Source organism: Balaenoptera ricei, chromosome 11 (genome assembly GCF_028023285.1).
Source record: "Balaenoptera ricei isolate mBalRic1 chromosome 11, mBalRic1.hap2, whole genome shotgun sequence".
Classification (NCBI taxonomy): Eukaryota; Metazoa; Chordata; class Mammalia; order Artiodactyla; family Balaenopteridae; genus Balaenoptera; species Balaenoptera ricei.
In genome coordinates, this window is record NC_082649.1 from 70,020,851 (window position 1) to 70,037,655 (window position 16,805).

At 43.8% G+C, this 16,805-nt stretch overlaps 2 protein-coding genes across 2 annotated transcripts; one reads left to right on the plus strand and one right to left on the minus strand.

The window, feature by feature from the left end:
• On the plus strand, positions 1–1,882 carry IQCF2 (IQ motif containing F2). The gene is made up of 4 exons (XM_059939787.1): positions 1–18; positions 195–281; positions 1,035–1,474; positions 1,813–1,882. Exons 1-3 carry the CDS (start codon positions 1–3, stop codon positions 1,416–1,418), a joined length of 489 nt encoding a protein of 162 aa, XP_059795770.1. The 3' UTR covers positions 1,419–1,474; positions 1,813–1,882.
• A 9,190-nt stretch (positions 1,883–11,072) lies between these two features.
• LOC132375334 (IQ domain-containing protein F5-like) lies at positions 11,073–16,024 on the minus strand. The gene is made up of 3 exons (XM_059940597.1): positions 16,017–16,024; positions 12,082–12,203; positions 11,073–11,518 (listed from the first exon to the last, which is right to left on the minus strand). The coding sequence occupies exons 1-3, from the start codon at positions 16,022–16,024 to the stop codon at positions 11,073–11,075; spliced, it is 576 nt and encodes a 191-aa protein (XP_059796580.1).
• Positions 16,025–16,805: the final 781 nt, after the last annotated feature.

The following is a 16,805-nucleotide window of genomic DNA, read 5'->3' on the forward strand; positions in this document are numbered from 1 at the left end:
ATGGGGGTTCGATTTTGTGTAAGAGACATGGCCATATCCACTAGGCAGGCTTGAGGGTGGGTGGGAATCACTCTGGACTTCACAGCTTTTGGGAAAAAAGAGGATGCTGAGGCAGGGGTATCTTTGTGCAGAGCCATAGAGAGAAACAGTACTCTTAGCTCATCCATTCATTTCCCGTTTAATTCTCATGACAGACAGACGGCAATTTAATTTTAATTGTGGTTGAGGATTCCGAAGAAGAAATTAGGTTGAAGCAGAAGCAGCAGCAGCAGAAAAAAGAGGTAGGTAAAATCTCCATATAATTAAGATATCCAGAACATTTATGTCAGTGTCATGAGGGTGTGGAATTGTGCCTCTTAGGGATCCAGAGTTTAAAGTAATCAGGAGTCAATTCAATACTGGCTTATTTTTCCTCCACTTCCTTCTCAGCATGAACTCTGGGTCTGGGTTTGACTGTGACACGAAGAGTGAGCAGAGAGAAGGAAAGCCATCAAGAAATGCATGAGCTGGGAGATGAGGATGTGAGGACTCTGAATTAGAAAGTAGAATGTTCACAGTATGGGGAGGCTGGGAGTAGAATATGTGATGAGGGTGTTAAAAACTCACCGCCATATTGAAATACACTGTTGTGGCAGAAAGAAATCAGCCAATGGGACTAGAATTAGCAGAGAATACCAGGCAAAAGCATTATGAGGCCAAACCTCCCAAACCCAATAAGCACTGAAGAGGTAGAGTATAACTAAGTCTCTCACATTCCTAATGCACCCTCCTAGTTACTAATGGTTTTTCTCTTGATCCATGCACCTGTGAGGTAGTCAAGAGGAGGATGCTATGACCTGAGGGCAAGGTGATGTGTCCGTATTGGCAGAGGAGGACTCACCACCCAGGACTTCTGCCTCTTAGTCAGTGTCCTGCTAATCCCCTGGAATCTCCAAAGAAGGGCTGACTGTTAAAAGAATCTAGGCCCTTTCCAGGAATATCCTAGAAGTTGGTGGCAGGAAGTTCCCTGAGTGGTCTCTCTTATCTCTGCCTAGAAAAATATAAAAGAAAGAATAAAAGCAGCCAAGAAGATTCAGGCCTGGTGGCGTGGCACCCTAGTACGCCAGACATTGTTACACGCAGCCCTCAGGGCCTGGATCATTCAGTGCTGGTGGAGACTGACAATGGACAGGCTGCGGCAGAAGAAGCGGAGGGCAGCCCTGATTTCCTACGCACACACAGAGAGGGCAGTGGTCAAGCTCCAGTCTTTGGTCCGTATGTGGCGCATCCACTGGCGATACTGCCAGGTGCTCAACGCCATTTACATCATCCAGTACCACTGGCAATGCCACAACTGCCAGACCTGTGCTCTTCTCCGGGGCCACTGTGTAGTCACAGCCACTCACCTGCAGTTCCACATTGAAATCATCAACCCCTAAGGGATGGCAAGAAGCGGCACTGTCTCCTGTCCTCAGTAAAGGTCTAACCTGATCTGGTATGTCTCATGGTCTCCCGCCAGCTAATGGAAATTTTAGGACTTAAGCCATGCTGCCTCCTCTTCTCCCTGGGAAAGAACTTTAGTGAGGTTTTCCCCTTGTGCCCATGAACCCTGTTCTGGACTGACAATTCCATATGCTACTTACTTAGTTGTCAAAACAGAAACCGAGGTCCTAGTCTAATGTAACAGAGCCAGAAGTCCAAGTTCCCATCCCCAGCCCCATTCCTTTCTTCTCGCCGGGAATCTGCGAGACAGGTGAGCTACATCTTCCTGAAGACTTTGGGTACCTCTGCACATGAGAACAGATAGTGAGGGTCTTCTCTTTCCGCCTGCAGTTGGGGATTGACTGGGATCTCAGATGCCTCAGACAAGGTATCTTTGGCAATCACCTAGTGAAAAGACCAGCATGTGGCTGACTCTCCTGGTAGCAGTGCAGTGCAGCCCCAGGTAAAGGACAGGAGGCCGGCCTTAGTGACAGATGTGACTGGGCATGCTGACGAGCGGGTGATGACCCTGGGGACTGGTAGAAAACAGGAGTTCGTGGCACTTCAACTCCATCTTCACAATTCCCTTACCAGAACTCCTCTCCCTGAGGGCTGTGTAGCAAACAGGGCTCCCCCTGATATTACCCCCATCCCTACTCTTGTCTCCATTCTCACTCCCATGGTCATACTAAAGCAGTGCTATACTCAGTAGCAATTTCTGTGATGATGGAAATGTTCTGTATCAGTGCTGTCCAATGTGCTAGCCACTAGCCACACATGGTTGTGGAGCACTTGAAATGTCCCTGGTGCAACTAAAGAATTGAATTTTAAATTTTATTTAAATTAATTTATGTTTAAATAGCCACATATGGCTAGTGGCTATTCCATTGAATAGTGTGGCTCTGGACCTTACCATTACCAATCAGTGTACTGTTGCCCAAATTGCTTTTTCTAGAGTTCCATTCTCTTTTTACTTTATTCTCTCCTTCCAGTTCACCTTTCAAATACCCCTAATAGAATGTTTCTTCAGATGTGATAAGGTCTTCCAATCTATTGACCCTACCAATTTTTTTTACAGCCATCACCCCTGACAAACCCTTGTATCTTTCTTTACCCAGTTCAGATTCTATACTTAATTATTGTAATCTCTCCCCTGAACAACTTGACTTCTCTTGGCCCTCTCTCTGCAAATGTGTGTGGGATGAACTTAATTATCTACCTGCTCTGTGCCTGCAGAAGAGTGGCATGGCTAGAGCAAAACAACCATGAGGCATGGTCTCGGTTCGTATTCATGACTGCAAATCTCCATTGGACAAATTTCCCAATAAATTTCTCTGGTGTGTTTGCATTTCTTTTTTCTGAATTGAATAATTCATACCACCTCCTCTCCAAATGCCCAATTCTACTTCTCCCCTTGAACTCCATAATGATGATATATGTCACCACACACTTAACGGAAGAAATGGAAGCAGACTGGACCTCCATCTTCCTACCACCTCATTCTCCATCTCAGCTCCGTCTGGACCACACTTGCTGCCTTCCCTCCAGTTGAAATAAATGAAGGGTCTTTGATCCCGTCAAAGGTTAACTCCTCCATTATCCTGCTGCCATCTCAAGGTGTTTGATCCTGCATTCATAACCCCACTATCCAAATTATCAATGTCTACCTCTTCCATCTTTAAAAAATACGATCTTAATCAATTTCTCTTCCAGTTCTCTGTTTCTCCTCATAGCAAATCATGCCATCACTGTTTCCACTTCTGTTCCTACTATTTTCTCTTCAGCCCATTCCAATCAGGCTTCTACTCCTCTTACTTCACTGACACTGCACTCATCAACATCACCAACATTCCAACTGACCAAATCCAATGGTTATTTCTCCGTTCTTATGCATTCTCTCTACATTAGGCTACAGAGTTAATTACTCCCTTCTTATTGAAATACATAATTTTTTAAAGGCAAACAACAAAAATCATACTACTTAATCCATAATACTTTAATATATATCTTTAATAGATGAGACCTTTGTAAAAATATAACCTCAATATTATCATATCTATCAACAGCCACAATAATTCATAGAATATATATGTAATATCATATATCTTAATATCATAGAATATATATGTACCTAATAACTGAACTTCAAGATACATAAAGTAGAATTCCCTTGTGCCCCTTTGTGGTCACCCACTACTCTCCACCAAACCCTAGCAACCACTGGTCTGTAATATGTACGTATTGTTTTCCCTTTTCCAGAATGTCATATAGAAGGAATAATAATTTGTAGCCTTTTGAGTCTGGCTTCTTTCATTTAGCATAATGTGTCTGAGACCTGTGATGTTGTGGGTACTCATTTGTTTTAATTGCTGAGTGGTATTCCATTGTATGGATGTTATCAGAAATTTTTACCAGTTGAAGGGTCTTGGAGTTGTTTCCAGTTTTGGGTGATTACAAATTAATCTGCTATGTATATTTGTGTGTTTTTTTGTGTGAACCTAAGTTTTGCACTTTATTTGGTTAAAAACCTAGGAGTGAGAGCTTCCAATTATGGTACAAGATGGTGTCAACTAATTTTCCCTTCTCCTCCCCTCTAAATACAAACTAAATACTCTGAAAATAATTCAACAATCATAAAAGGACTCTGAAATATGGAGAGATGGCGGATCATCTAGGAGTCTCAAGATTTTAAAAGGTACACCTAGATGAATTCTTATTTTATCTGTCATACATCTCAGACTGGACACCAGATATGTCTGCAACCTAGAACCAACAACAGGCATAGGGAAAGCTAAACAAAACAAACAAAACAAGAAAAGCATGCTCTCTCTGGTCAAAAGAAGGGGAAGCCCAGCAGAGACTAAGCAGGGAGACCCATGCCTAGTGGCAACAGCAGACTGAATTGCCTACGGTACCCTTATAAGCCAACCCATCCCATGCCCCACACGCACTGGCAGCAACAGGCATGATCTGCTCACAACAGCAGCAACAGTGGAACCCAGGCTTATCCACCCACTCCACACCCCACATCTGCTAGCAGTGGTGACCCAGTCTGTCCTCAGCAGCAGTAAAAGCAGAACCCATGTGGGCCAACCCACTTCATTTCTCATCTGCTAACAGAAGCAGGCTTGATCTACCCACAGCAGCAACAGCAGAACCTGAGCAGATCAACCCATCTCCTACCCCAAACTAAATGGTGGGAGAGAGGGGATCCTCCTGTACCTCAGCTCCAACAGGCCTAGTATCTCCTGGCCTTCAGTCAGTGGCAGAGGCAATCCAGACTAGCAGCCCCTGGCCATCCAGCCAGCCACAGAAGAAGATCCAGAACAGGAACTTCCTGGCCCTCCACCCAACAGCAAAATGCAGTCCAGGTATCCCTTCTCTCCTCCAGTGGCACCAGCAGAGACAGAGTGGGAAACCCACTGGCACCGGGTGGCCAGTGAACAGGCCAGGGTATTGCTCTGTACCTCAGAAGTCCAACATCCTAAACCCTCCATCTAATGGCAAGAGGGAACCCAGGAAAATGGCTTCTACCTTGTAGGTGGCACCAGAAGGGATCCAGTGGAACCAAAAGAATAAAGCAGACCAGAATTGCATTGAAAGAGCCCAGAAAAGAAAATTCTCATTGGAAACAGGGCCCACAAAAGTAAGCCAGCATCTACATACTAAACCTAAATAGGATGCTGCCTTCTAGAATAGAAGATTTAAATAGCATCGAGAGCCTCCTAATATAATATCCAAAATGTCCAGCATACAACAGAAAATCACTCGTCATACCAAGAACCAATAAAAGTATGATGTTAGATGTGGATTCTCTTTATCAAGTTAAAGTTAGGTAGTTCCCTCTATTCCTAACTTGCTAAGAGTTTCCTTTTTATCATGAATGGGTGTTGGATTTTGTCAAATGGTTTTTCTGTTTCTGACTATATATAGTCATATGATTTTTCTTCTTTAGCCTGTTGATATGGTGGATTGATTAATTTTTGAATGTTTGAAGTAGCCTTGCTTACCTGGAATAAATTTCTACTTGGTGCTAGTGTATAATTTCTTTTGTACCTTGTTGGGTTTGATTTTTACCTCTAAGTTCCTGAGAGATACTAATCTACACTTTTTTAAAAATTCCCTTTGTCCGATTTTGATATCAAGGTAATACTGACCTCATAAAAATTGGGAGCATTCTCTCCTTTTCTATTTCCTGGAAGACATTATGGAAAATTGGTGTGAAAATTCTTCTTTAAATATTTTGTAAAAATTCTTTAGTGAAGCCATCTGGGCCTGGAGATCTCTTTTTAGAGAGCTTTTAAATTACAAATTCAATTTCTTAAATGGCCAAGGGACTATTCAGGTACCTGTTTCGTCTGATTGGGTTGGTATTGTGTAACTTTCAAACAGTTGATCAATTTGTTTTAAGTTGTTGAATTTATGAGAATAAAGTTGCTCATAGTGTGTTCCCTTATGCTTTTTTAATATTTTATTTTTTTTTAATACAGCAGGTGTTTATTAGTTATCCATTTTATACATTTTAGTGTATATATGTCAATCCCAATCTCCCAATTCATCCCACCACCACCACCACCCCCCAATTTCCCCCCTTGGTTCCATACATTTGTTCTGTACATCTGTGTCTCTATTTCTGCCTTGCAAACCAGTTCATCTGTACCATTTTTCTAGATTCCACATATATGCGTTAATATACGATATTTGTTTTTCTCTTTCTGACTTACTTCACTCTGTATGACAGTCTCTGTGTCCATCAATGTCTCTACAAATGACCCAATTTTGTTCCCTTTTTATGGCTGAGTAATATTCCATTGTATATATGCACCACATCTTCTTTATCCATTCGTCTGTCGATGGGCGTTTAGGTTGCTTCCATGGCCTGGCTATTGTAAATAGTGCTGCAATGAACATTGTGGTACATGACTCTTTTTTTTTTTTTTTTTTTTTAAGTCAGTGATTTTTTTTTTATGGCTGTGTTGGGTCTTCGTTTCTGTGTGAGGGCTTTCTCTAGTTGCGGCAAGTGGGGGCCACTCTTCATCGCGGTGTGCAGGCCTCTCATTATCGCGGCCTCTCTTGTTGCGGAGCACAGGCTCCAGATGCGCAGGCTCAGTAGTTGTGGCTCACGGGCGTAGTTGCTCCGCGGCATGTGGGATCTTCCCAGACCAGGGCTCGAACGCGTGTGCCCTGCATTGGCAGGCAGATTCTCAACCACTGCGCCACCAGGGAAGCCCTGGTACATGACTCTTTTTGAATTATGGTTTTCTCTGGGTATATGCCCAGTAGTGGGATTACTGGGTCATATGGTAATTCTATTTTTAGTTTTTTAAGGAACCTCCATACTGTTCTCCATAGTGGCTGTATCAATTTACATTCCCACCAACAGTGCAAGAGGGTTCCCTTTTCTCCACACCCTCTCCAGCATTTGTTGTTTGTAGATTTTCTGATGATGGCCATTCTGACTGGTGTGAGGTGATACCTCATTGTAGTTTTTTTTTTTTTTTTTTTAATTTTATTTATTTTGGCTGTGTTGGGTCTTCGTTTCTGTGCGAGGGCTTTCTCTAGTTGCGGCAAGCGGGGGCCACTCTTCATCACGGTGCGCGGGCCTCTCACTATCGCGGCCTCTCTTGTTGCGGAGCACAGGCTCCAGACGCGCAGACTCAGTAATTGTGGCTCACGGGCCTAGTTGCTCCGCGGCATGTGGGATCTTCCCAGACCAGGGCTCGAACCCGTGTCCCCTGCATTGGCAGGCAGATTCTCAACCACTGCGCCACCAGGGAAGCCCCTCATTGTAGTTTTGATTTGCATTTCTTTGTTCCCTTATGCTTTTAATGGCTGCCAGATCTATAGTGGGGGGAATGGGAGAAAGTCTAGGCAAAAAGTTCTTAGACTTGACTGCAAACGTACAATCCATAAAAGGAAAATTGACACATTAGACTTGATCAAATTTAAAACTTTTGCTCTATGAAAGACCCTGTTAAGAGAATGAAAAGACAAGTTGCATGACAGGAGAAAATATTTGCAAACCACATATTTGATGGACTTGTATCTAGAGTATATTTTTATCATTTTTCCAGTTTTATTGAGGTGTAATTACAAATAAAAATTGTATATAGTTAAGTTGTACAACATGATGGTTTGATATATGTATACATTGTGAAATGATTACCACAATCAAGTTAACACATCCATTACCTCACAGTTACCTTTTCTTTAAAACAAGAACCCTTAAAAACCACTCTCAGCAAATTTCAAGTATACAGTTCAATATTATTATTATATTCACCATGCTGTCCATTAGATCCCCAAACTTATCATATAACTGAAAGTTTTTACCATTTAATAAACAGCCCCCCATTTTCCCCACCTCCCAGCCCCTAGTAACCACTGTTCAACTCTGTTAGATTCCACTTTGTGAGATTGTACAGTATTTGTCTTTCTCTGTTGGGCTTATTTTACTTATGTCCTCCATAAGGTCCTCCAGGTTCATCTATGTTGTCACAAATGTAAGGATTTCTTTCTCTTTTTATGGCTGAAAAATATTTCATTTTATATGTGTATCCATTCTTCCTTTGATAGAAAGAGGGTATTTCCATAGCTTGGCTATTATGAATAATGCTACAGTAAACATGAGAATGCAGATATCTCTTTGATAAAGTGATTTTATTTCCTTTGGATATATACCCAGAAGTAGGATTGCTAGATCATATGGTAGTTTTATTTTGAATGTGTTGAGGAACCTCCATACTGATTAACATAATGACTGTACCAACTTACATCCCACCAGCAGTGTATACAAGGATTCCCTTATCTCCACACCCTTGCCAACACTTGTTATCATTTGTCTTTTTGATAATAGCCATTCTAACAGGTGTGAGGTTATATCACATGTGGTTTTGACTTGCATTTCCATTGTTAGTGGTGTTGAGTAATTTTTCATCTATCTGTTGGCCATTTGTATGTCTTCTTTGGAAAAATGTCTAAAATGTCTGAATAGACATTTTTCCAAAGAAGACATACAAATGGCCAACAGGTAGATGAAAAATTACTGGCCATTTTTTAATTAGGTTTGGTTTTGTTGTTGTTGTTATTGTTTGTTTTTGTTTTTCTTCATTATTGGATTATATGAATTCCTTGTATATTTTGGCAATTAACCCCTTATCAGACACATGTTTTACAAATATTTTCTCTTGTGCTGTAGGGTGTTTTTTTATATTGCTGATTGTGTCCTTTGCTGTGCAGAAGTTTTTAATTTGCTGTAGTCTCACTTGTTTATTTTTGCTTTTGTTGCCTATGCTTTTGAGGTCATATCCAAAAAAATCATTGCCAAGACCAATGTCAAGCAGTTTTTCCCTTGTTTTCTTCTAGGAGTTTTGTGGTTTTAGGTCTTGCACTTAAGTCTTTGATCCACTTTAAGTTGATTTTTGCATGTGGTGTAAGGGAAGGGCCCAATTTCATTCTTTTGCATGTGGATATACAGTTTTCCCACCAGTTGTTGAAGAGACCATTCTTTACCAATTGTATATTGTCAGCTCCCTTGTCAAATATTAATTCACCCTACATATATGTATGTGTTTATTACTGGGCTCTCAATTCTGTCCAGTTGGTCTGTGTCTGTTTTTATGTCAGTTCCATACTGTTCTGATTATTATAGGTTTGTAATATATTTTGTAATCAGGAAGTGTGATTCCTCCAGCTTTGTTCTTTGTTTCTCAAGAATACTTTGGGTATTTAGGGTCTTTTACAGTTATATACAAATTTTAGGAATTTTTCCATTTCTGTGAAAAATGCCATTGGAATTATGATAGGGTTTACACTGAATCTATAGATTGCTTTGGCTGGTAAGGATATTTTAACAATGTTAACTTTTCTGAACCCTGAACATGGGATATCTTTCCATTTATTTGTATCTTCTTCAATTTCTTTAGATTTCAATGTATATATCTTTCACCTCCTTGGTTAAATTTATTCCTAGGTATTTTATTGTTTTTGATGCTGTTGTAAATGAGACTTTTTAAAATTCCTTTTTTCAGATAGGTTATTTTTATTATATAGAAATGCAACTGATTTTTGTATGTTGATTTTATATCCTGCAACTTTACTGAATTTGTTTATTAGTTCAAACAGTTTATTGGTAGAGTCTTTAGGGTCTAATTGAAGGCATCATTCCAGAAACTTGGACAGTAAACTGTCATTAATTTTGGTTAATTTCAGCTTTTATGGTGCTGGCTATCCATCCCTGACACCCTAGCCCCCAGCGCTATTCCAGGAAGCCGTGAATGAGTTCTGGAGAAATTTGTATGAAGCTTGCAGAATCCAAGGTGAGCAATAAAGAATCTGTCCTTCAAATATTAGGGATCTGTGCTCATTTTGCTGATGACTGCTTGTGATCACAGAGGTGCAGAAACAGAGGCAAGGGCCATTGTTGCAATCCCCACCACAACTGTTGCAACACCCTCCCCTTCCAGCTGAAGTGGCTTACAGGGGATTTAAAGAGATGGAACCTCTCCTTCCTCCCCCACCCCTTTTCTCTTTTTCCCTTTTTGGGAGCCAGACACTTAAGGACTAGGACACTTAAAAGTAACCACATATACAGGGGAATTTAAAAAGTCACCATGTATGCCCAGGGAAAGGTGGAGGCCCAGAAAAGACCAGAGAAGACCTTAAGTTTACACCTATACAGATCCCCAGCACAGAGACACCCTACAACGAACCAACAACAGCAAAAACAGCAAAATCAGGGAAAGAGTGAAAAATTGACCTCTAGAATAACCACATTATGAGATTCAAATGTCCAATCCTCAACAACAACAAAAAAATTACAAAGCATACAAAGAAAGAGGAAAATTATGGCCCAGTCAAAGGAAAATAGTAAATCAACAGAAACTGTCCCTGAGAAAGGCAAGATGGTGGACTTAATGTAAAGATACTCTAAAACAACTAAACCTTGAAGACCTTATGTTAAGTGAAATACGTCAGTCATAAAAGGACAAATATTGTATGATTCCACTCATACAAGGCATTTAGAGTAATCGAATTCATAGAGACAGAAAATAGAATAGTGGTTGCCAGAGGCTAGGGAAGGGGAGAATGAAGAATTATTGTTCTATGTGTACAGAGTTTCAATTTTGCAAGATAAATGAAGTTCTGGAGATGGATGGTGGTGATAGTTGCACAACAATTTGAATATGCTTAATGTTTCTGAGCTGTTTACTCAAAAATGGTTAAAATGGTAAATTTTATGTTATGTGTATTTACCACATTTTTTAAAGACTTTGGGGAAAAGAGCAGAAGATGACACAGGACTTCACGTTGCACAACTACATCGGGGCACCATTTACATAGACCACACTGTGAAGGAGTCTCCCTGGAGTTGGAAGACTTGACAGCCCTGCAACCCCAACTCTCCTACCCATGGCAGACATTGCTAATCAATCACAAGCCCTGCTCACAGAGCACCAGACTCTCAGAATCCTCCACACTGGACCCCAGGCAACCCCTGCCACTTCCTTAGAGCTGATTTATGAGATGCCAAGTATTTGCCATCATTAACTCAATGACCTCCTTGAAGTATGTCTGACAAAGAGCTGGGGACACAGATATAGCAGACCTGGTCATTCCTTTATTGGAAGGGATATGCAATGTTGTACTCTACAAGCTTGCGAGCCCAAAGAGATTTCAAGTTGAAGATTCAGTTGGTTTTCTTTGAGGTCGTAATGGCCCTGAATAAAGCCACGGGTGTGGCAACTATGCCAGCGCCAATAGACCTGAATGATGCGGACAGCGTGGAGCAAACGGCAGTAACGAAGGCGGATGCACCACATGCGGAACCAGGATTGTAGCTTGACAGCTGCCCATTCTTGCCGCGCGTAGAATTCTAGGGATGTCCGCCGCCTCTTCTCTTGCAGCTTCACCAGCTTCTGTTTCCACCAGCACTGAATGATCCACACTCTGAGAGCCGCGTGCAGCAGATTCCTGCGCACCAGGGTGCCCCGCCACCAGGCTTGGATGAAAACAGCCGCTTTCTGTTCTTCCGTCATCATGATTCTTACTTTGGGGCCTTGCAAGAGAAAACAGGGGATACTTAAGAAACTCATACAGGGACTTCCCTGGTGGCTCAGTAGTTGAGAATCCGCTTGCCAATGCAGGGGACATGGGTTTGAGCCCTGGTCTGGGAAGATCCCACGTGCCGTGGAGCAACTAAGCCCCTGCACCACAACTACTGAGCCAGCGTTCTAGAGCCTGCGAGCCACAACTACTGAGCCCGAGTGCCACAACTACTGAAGCCCGCATGCCTAGAGCCGTTGCTCCACAACATGAGAAGCCACCACAATGAGAAGCCCGTGCACCACAACAAAGAGTAGCCCCCACTCGCCCCAACTAGAGAAAGCCTGCGGACAGCAACGAAGACCCAGTGCAGCCAAAAATAAATAAATAAATAGATTTATTAAAAAAAGAAAGAAAGAAGCATACATTTCGGCCCTAAGGTGTGGCAGGAGAGCTGTTGTGGGCAGCAGCTGGACCTCAGAGATCAAGTAAGTGTCCTTCCGCACACATGCGCGCACACACAAAGATACATGTGCACACATGCGCGCACGCACACAGGATCCAGTCTTCCTGTACCTTGGCCTTTGCATTCCCCAAACACAATCCCCACTTTGTAGCTCTCAACCGTGTGTGGTCTGGGTTCAAACTCTTTGCGCTCCTCCTTGGCACACACCTTGGCTAGACTCACAGCTCTCAGCCTAAGGAGAAAATAGGGGGAAAGGACAGCCAAGGAGGAGTGGATCCCTGTTCATTTCCTGCTCTGTGTATGGTGGCCATTCATCCCAGTTTGCCTGGCACACCCTGGGTTTATGCCTGTTGTCCTGGTATAATTTTGATGTGTCTCTTTCACTCCCTGAAGCATTTCTCTTTGGACAATAAGTTGCATGGTCACAGACCTTTGGGTCACTCCACTGGACCACAAGGGTCAGAGATGTCACAAGTCAAGGCTCTCCCCAACACAGTACAGCCTGGATCCATCTACCCAGGGAGGGGTGGGAAGGCAGAGGCAGTGGTGTGGGTAGGGAGTTGGAGGTGGAGTCCCTTGCTCTCCTCTCCTTTGCTCCTTCAAGCTCTCTTCTATCAATGCGACTTCATCATTATCTTTGATTATAATTTGGAAGGTTTGCTGTCCTTATCAGAGTTTAGAGAGAAAAACATGAAAGTAAGGGTGGTCTCCCCACCACTGGGTGCCAAGTCAACCACACACTAGGCTTCCTGGACTTTCCTGGGATCTCAAACATGAGAAGGGATCCCCTCCTGAGGAAACTATGGGAAATGTACTGCCCTCCAGAAAGCTTGGGTAAATCTGACTGTCTCTTATAAAACATTAAACGCCTATGGCCTTGGGGGGATGGTCAAATCCCCTCAGGTCTACACTCTACTAAATTACCCATGGTTAGGGTCTAGATGTTCCCATCGCTCTCAAGTCTGTTCTCCTTCAGCCACTGCTCTGGCAAGAAGAGAAGAGGAGGGGAGAGAGCCATGATGTCATAAGGGCACCTATGACTCAGGCACCAGGATGGCTCCCAATAGCTGAGCCCCTTCTAAGGAAAACCTAGAGGACCTGTCCTTTCTTTCCTATGTAAATGGCTACAAAGAAGAATACCCCAAATACTGACCCATTGACACAAATGTGTATAGTGATACTCATTAAAGCCTGGCTGGTATTCATTAAAGGGATTTCAATTTATTTTATTGAAGTATAATTGATTTACAATGTTGTGTTAATTTCTGCTGTACAGCAAAGTGATTCAGTTATATATATATATTCTTTTTCATATTCTTTTCCATTGTGGTTTATCACAGGTTATAGACTATCCTGTGCTACACAGCAGGACCTTGTTGTTTATCCATTCTATATATAGTAGTTTGCATCTGCTGATTCCAAACTCCCAGTCCATCTCTCCCCCACTGCCCCCTCTTGACAACCACAAGTCTGTTATCTATGTGAGTCTGTTTCTGTTTCATCGATAAGTTCATTTTTGTCATATTTTAGATTCCACATGTAAGTGATACCATATGGTGTTTATCTTTCTTTCTGACTTACTTTACTTAGTATGATGGATTTCAATTCATTTAAATAATGGCATACCAAATTACAATTAGAAGGAATGGGTGTGCTCTCTATCTACTAATATAGAAGCATGTACAAGATTTAGCAAGATTAGCAAGTTCATCAAATCAAGATCAACTAAATATAAGCATAGATTTACACACATGTCTTATAAAGTCATTATTTTAAAAGGCGGTGGAAATTCGGAAGATATCCACAAAAATTAACAATGATCATCTCTGATGAGGATATCAGACTTGGGGGAACAGAGTAAACTCCCTTGCTGTGGCTAAACCTCCTATGTCTTACCTATCTGTAAGTCACCTAGTTATCAGGCCCCTGGGAGAGCAAGACCCACACAGGCCAGAAAGCCCATAAGCCCCCAGGACCAGCCCAGGACCCCCATCTCAGGCTCAAGTGGACTTAAGCACTCTCCTATCTTCTTCCCCTGAGGCCTCAAGGTCACAGTGAGGAGATGGGTGAAGGTCAGCCACTGCACAAGCAGGACCCCACCTCTTCCTGCTCCTGGCCTCTGAAAACCCACCGGGCTATCGTGAGGCCCTCGTCCCCTCTCAGGGTCACAGCCCCAGGGGTCACTGAGAAATGCATTTGCAATGTGTAGAGTATGGAGGAAGTCAGTGTGGGGCTAGGGGAAGAGCAGATGTAGAGAAGAGGAGGAGGCCATTTAAGGCTGGAGGGGGGTGCCAATGTGAAGTTAATGGGATGGGGGAGTGGAAAGGATAAGAGTAAATTGGAGAATGGGGAAATAGTGGAGTACAATGCATGGGACAGTGAAGGTACAAGAAGCACCTGTTTGAAGATAAAGGTGTTTGGCCATGCCCCTGGGAGACCCACATCTGTTTAATGCCCCCATTAGTCTGGCTCCAGAGTCTAGTCCCTAGTCACCATTGTCCCTGCTGTCCCTGGTAATAATCATGGAGTGATGACATTCATCCCACTTCACAGATGAGTAGACTGAAGTGCAGAGACCTTACATGGCTTAGTCTGATCTCACAACAGATTAGGGAGGATGCCAGGGACTGGGGTGTTGGTGGATGTGGCGACCCTAGGGGCAGGGAGGGTGCTGAGGCTTTGAATGCCACCAGGACCTGCTCGGACTGAAGCCAGTGGGAAGGGAGGAACCTCCCCGGGGGCTATGGAACAGATGGGTGACACCATCCAAGGGAATTTTTTGTGGGTATGCTGGCCAAGGGGCCTGGGGTGAGCATGATGGGGTGCATCTCCTGGGGCTAGAGTAAGGGACACAGGGAACAAAATACAAGCACCCCTCATGATCACTGTGGGTGACCCACAGAAGTACCAGCATTCTGGGGTCTCCCTATTCTCCCACCCCACCCCCACCATTCTCTGCCACCTCTACCAGAATTTCCCCCTAGAGGTTCTCAGTAGACCCCTTCAGGGAGGGACGGAAAGAAGAAAGGAGGGGTCAGTGAGGGTGTCAGTGGGATCAGCCCTCTGAATATGCTCCCAGCCCCAGAGCCTGCAGGGGAAGGAAAGCAGGTCTGCTGGGAGTGGCCTGTGCTGAGAGAGCCCTTCCCTATCAGCCCCTGCCTGGGTCATTTCTTTGGCCTCCACCCCCACATTACAGCTAGGTTATCCTTGAATGCAGACCCCACCACAGCTGTCTTCCTGGCAGCCCCTAATGGAGTGACTTGGTAGGTCTGCACCCTGAGAAATCCCAAACCCCCTTATAGATCTCCACTATGGTCCTCATTGGATCCTACTGTAGTCACCTGTTTACTGACCAGCCTCTTTCCTCACTGGTTCCTAGAGGACAGAGCCTGAGCCGCTTTCACGTTTGTGACCCCAGAGGCTGCACAATATCAGGACGTAGTAGGTTAAAAATAATTGTTCATTGAATGAGTAATAAATGGATGAATGAATGGACTCCACCCCTAGCCCACTCCTCTGGAGACCCAAAGGCCTCAGGCCCTGCAACCCTTCTCTTCATGACTAGGGACAGATCCTGCCATGCCCTGCCTTGTCCGCTCTGCTTGGGGTGGGCTGAAAATCCCCAGGTCTGAGACAAGGAGCCTAGAGCGTTTGGGGGCTAGGAGAGAAGGGTAACGCTGGGAAAGCCTGGAAGAGAGAAAGGGAGAAAACTGGAGGCGGGGCAGGGGGCACATGGGGACTTGGAGGCTGAGAGAGAAATGTAGAGAGAAGGGCAGAAGAAACTGAGACAGAATGTGACTTTTTCAGGTGATACCCAGTGGCAGCCCTGAATCCTCAGGCTCTCCCCACTAAACAGTCTTGTTGCTGCTCTCTTCTGTCCACGAATGTCCACTGTCCCTGTGAGGAGGTCCTGACAGGTGGATTCTGAGAATGAATACAAAACCCCTTAGTGGCCCAGCTTGGATTCTTGCTCCAGGGCTGTGGGTGGGATGGTTGCCCACAAAAGACTCTTCTTCTTCTTAGTGGTCCCCAGCCCAACTCTGACCTCACCATGGGCGTTTAAGGCCTGGAGCCACAACAGAACCCCTGAGTGTACCTCAATGAGAGGCCCTGGTCCAAGAGACACATTTGCTTTCACCCTGGGCCTCAGATCTGGGAGTTCTGTAGGGTCTCCATATTGCTTGTTTAGGGTATTGTGGGGTTGGGGAAGTTCAAGACTGGATAATCCTGTGTGGCTGGCGTAATTCAACTCATAACACCAATGATAAGTCACTAGCTATAGGCTTCCCCTTAGGAAAGGACATGCCTTGGTCAAATCCCTTCCCTATGGCCAAAGGCAATTCCTAGTACGGGACATAGCAGTGACCCAGCAGTAGCCAGTATTCCCAGTAGCTGTGGGATGAGTCATCAGCTAAGAAGAGTGGATCTACTACGTCCACATATTCACTACAGCCCACCCCTTCATGTGCACTCACATATACTTGCTTCCCATAGCAAGCTTTTACCATTAAAAAATAGCTTCTTCAGGATTCATGTAGGTCTTTTCTCCTGGGAAAACTTAAAAGAGAAGGGTCAGAGAGACAAATTTCAGTCCCTACTGCTACAGTTTATTCTGAGGCCATTACTCACACTCCTCTCCCCCTTCCTCTACCACCCTTTCTAAATTCCTTTCACCTTTGACTAGCATGTCTGCTGGTCTAGGCAGTTTGCCTGAAGGGAAGCAGCAATTCAGACCCTCATCCTTGAGGCACCTGGTTCTCTGGTTAGCATGTACTTCTCAGGCCATGATTGTGTTCATCTACCATTATACCTGGGCAGCAAAGCAACAAGACAT

Coding starts and splice junctions, on each gene's coding strand:
- IQCF2 (XM_059939787.1), top strand. Junction 282..1,034: donor AGCAGCAGCAGAAAAAAGAG/GTAGGTAAAATC, acceptor ATCTCTGCCTAG/AAAAATATAAAAGAAAGAAT.
- LOC132375334 (XM_059940597.1), bottom strand. Junction 11,519..12,081: donor TGGGGAATGCAAAGGCCAAG/GTACAGGAAGAC, acceptor TTCTCTTGCAAG/GCCCCAAAGTAAGAATCATG.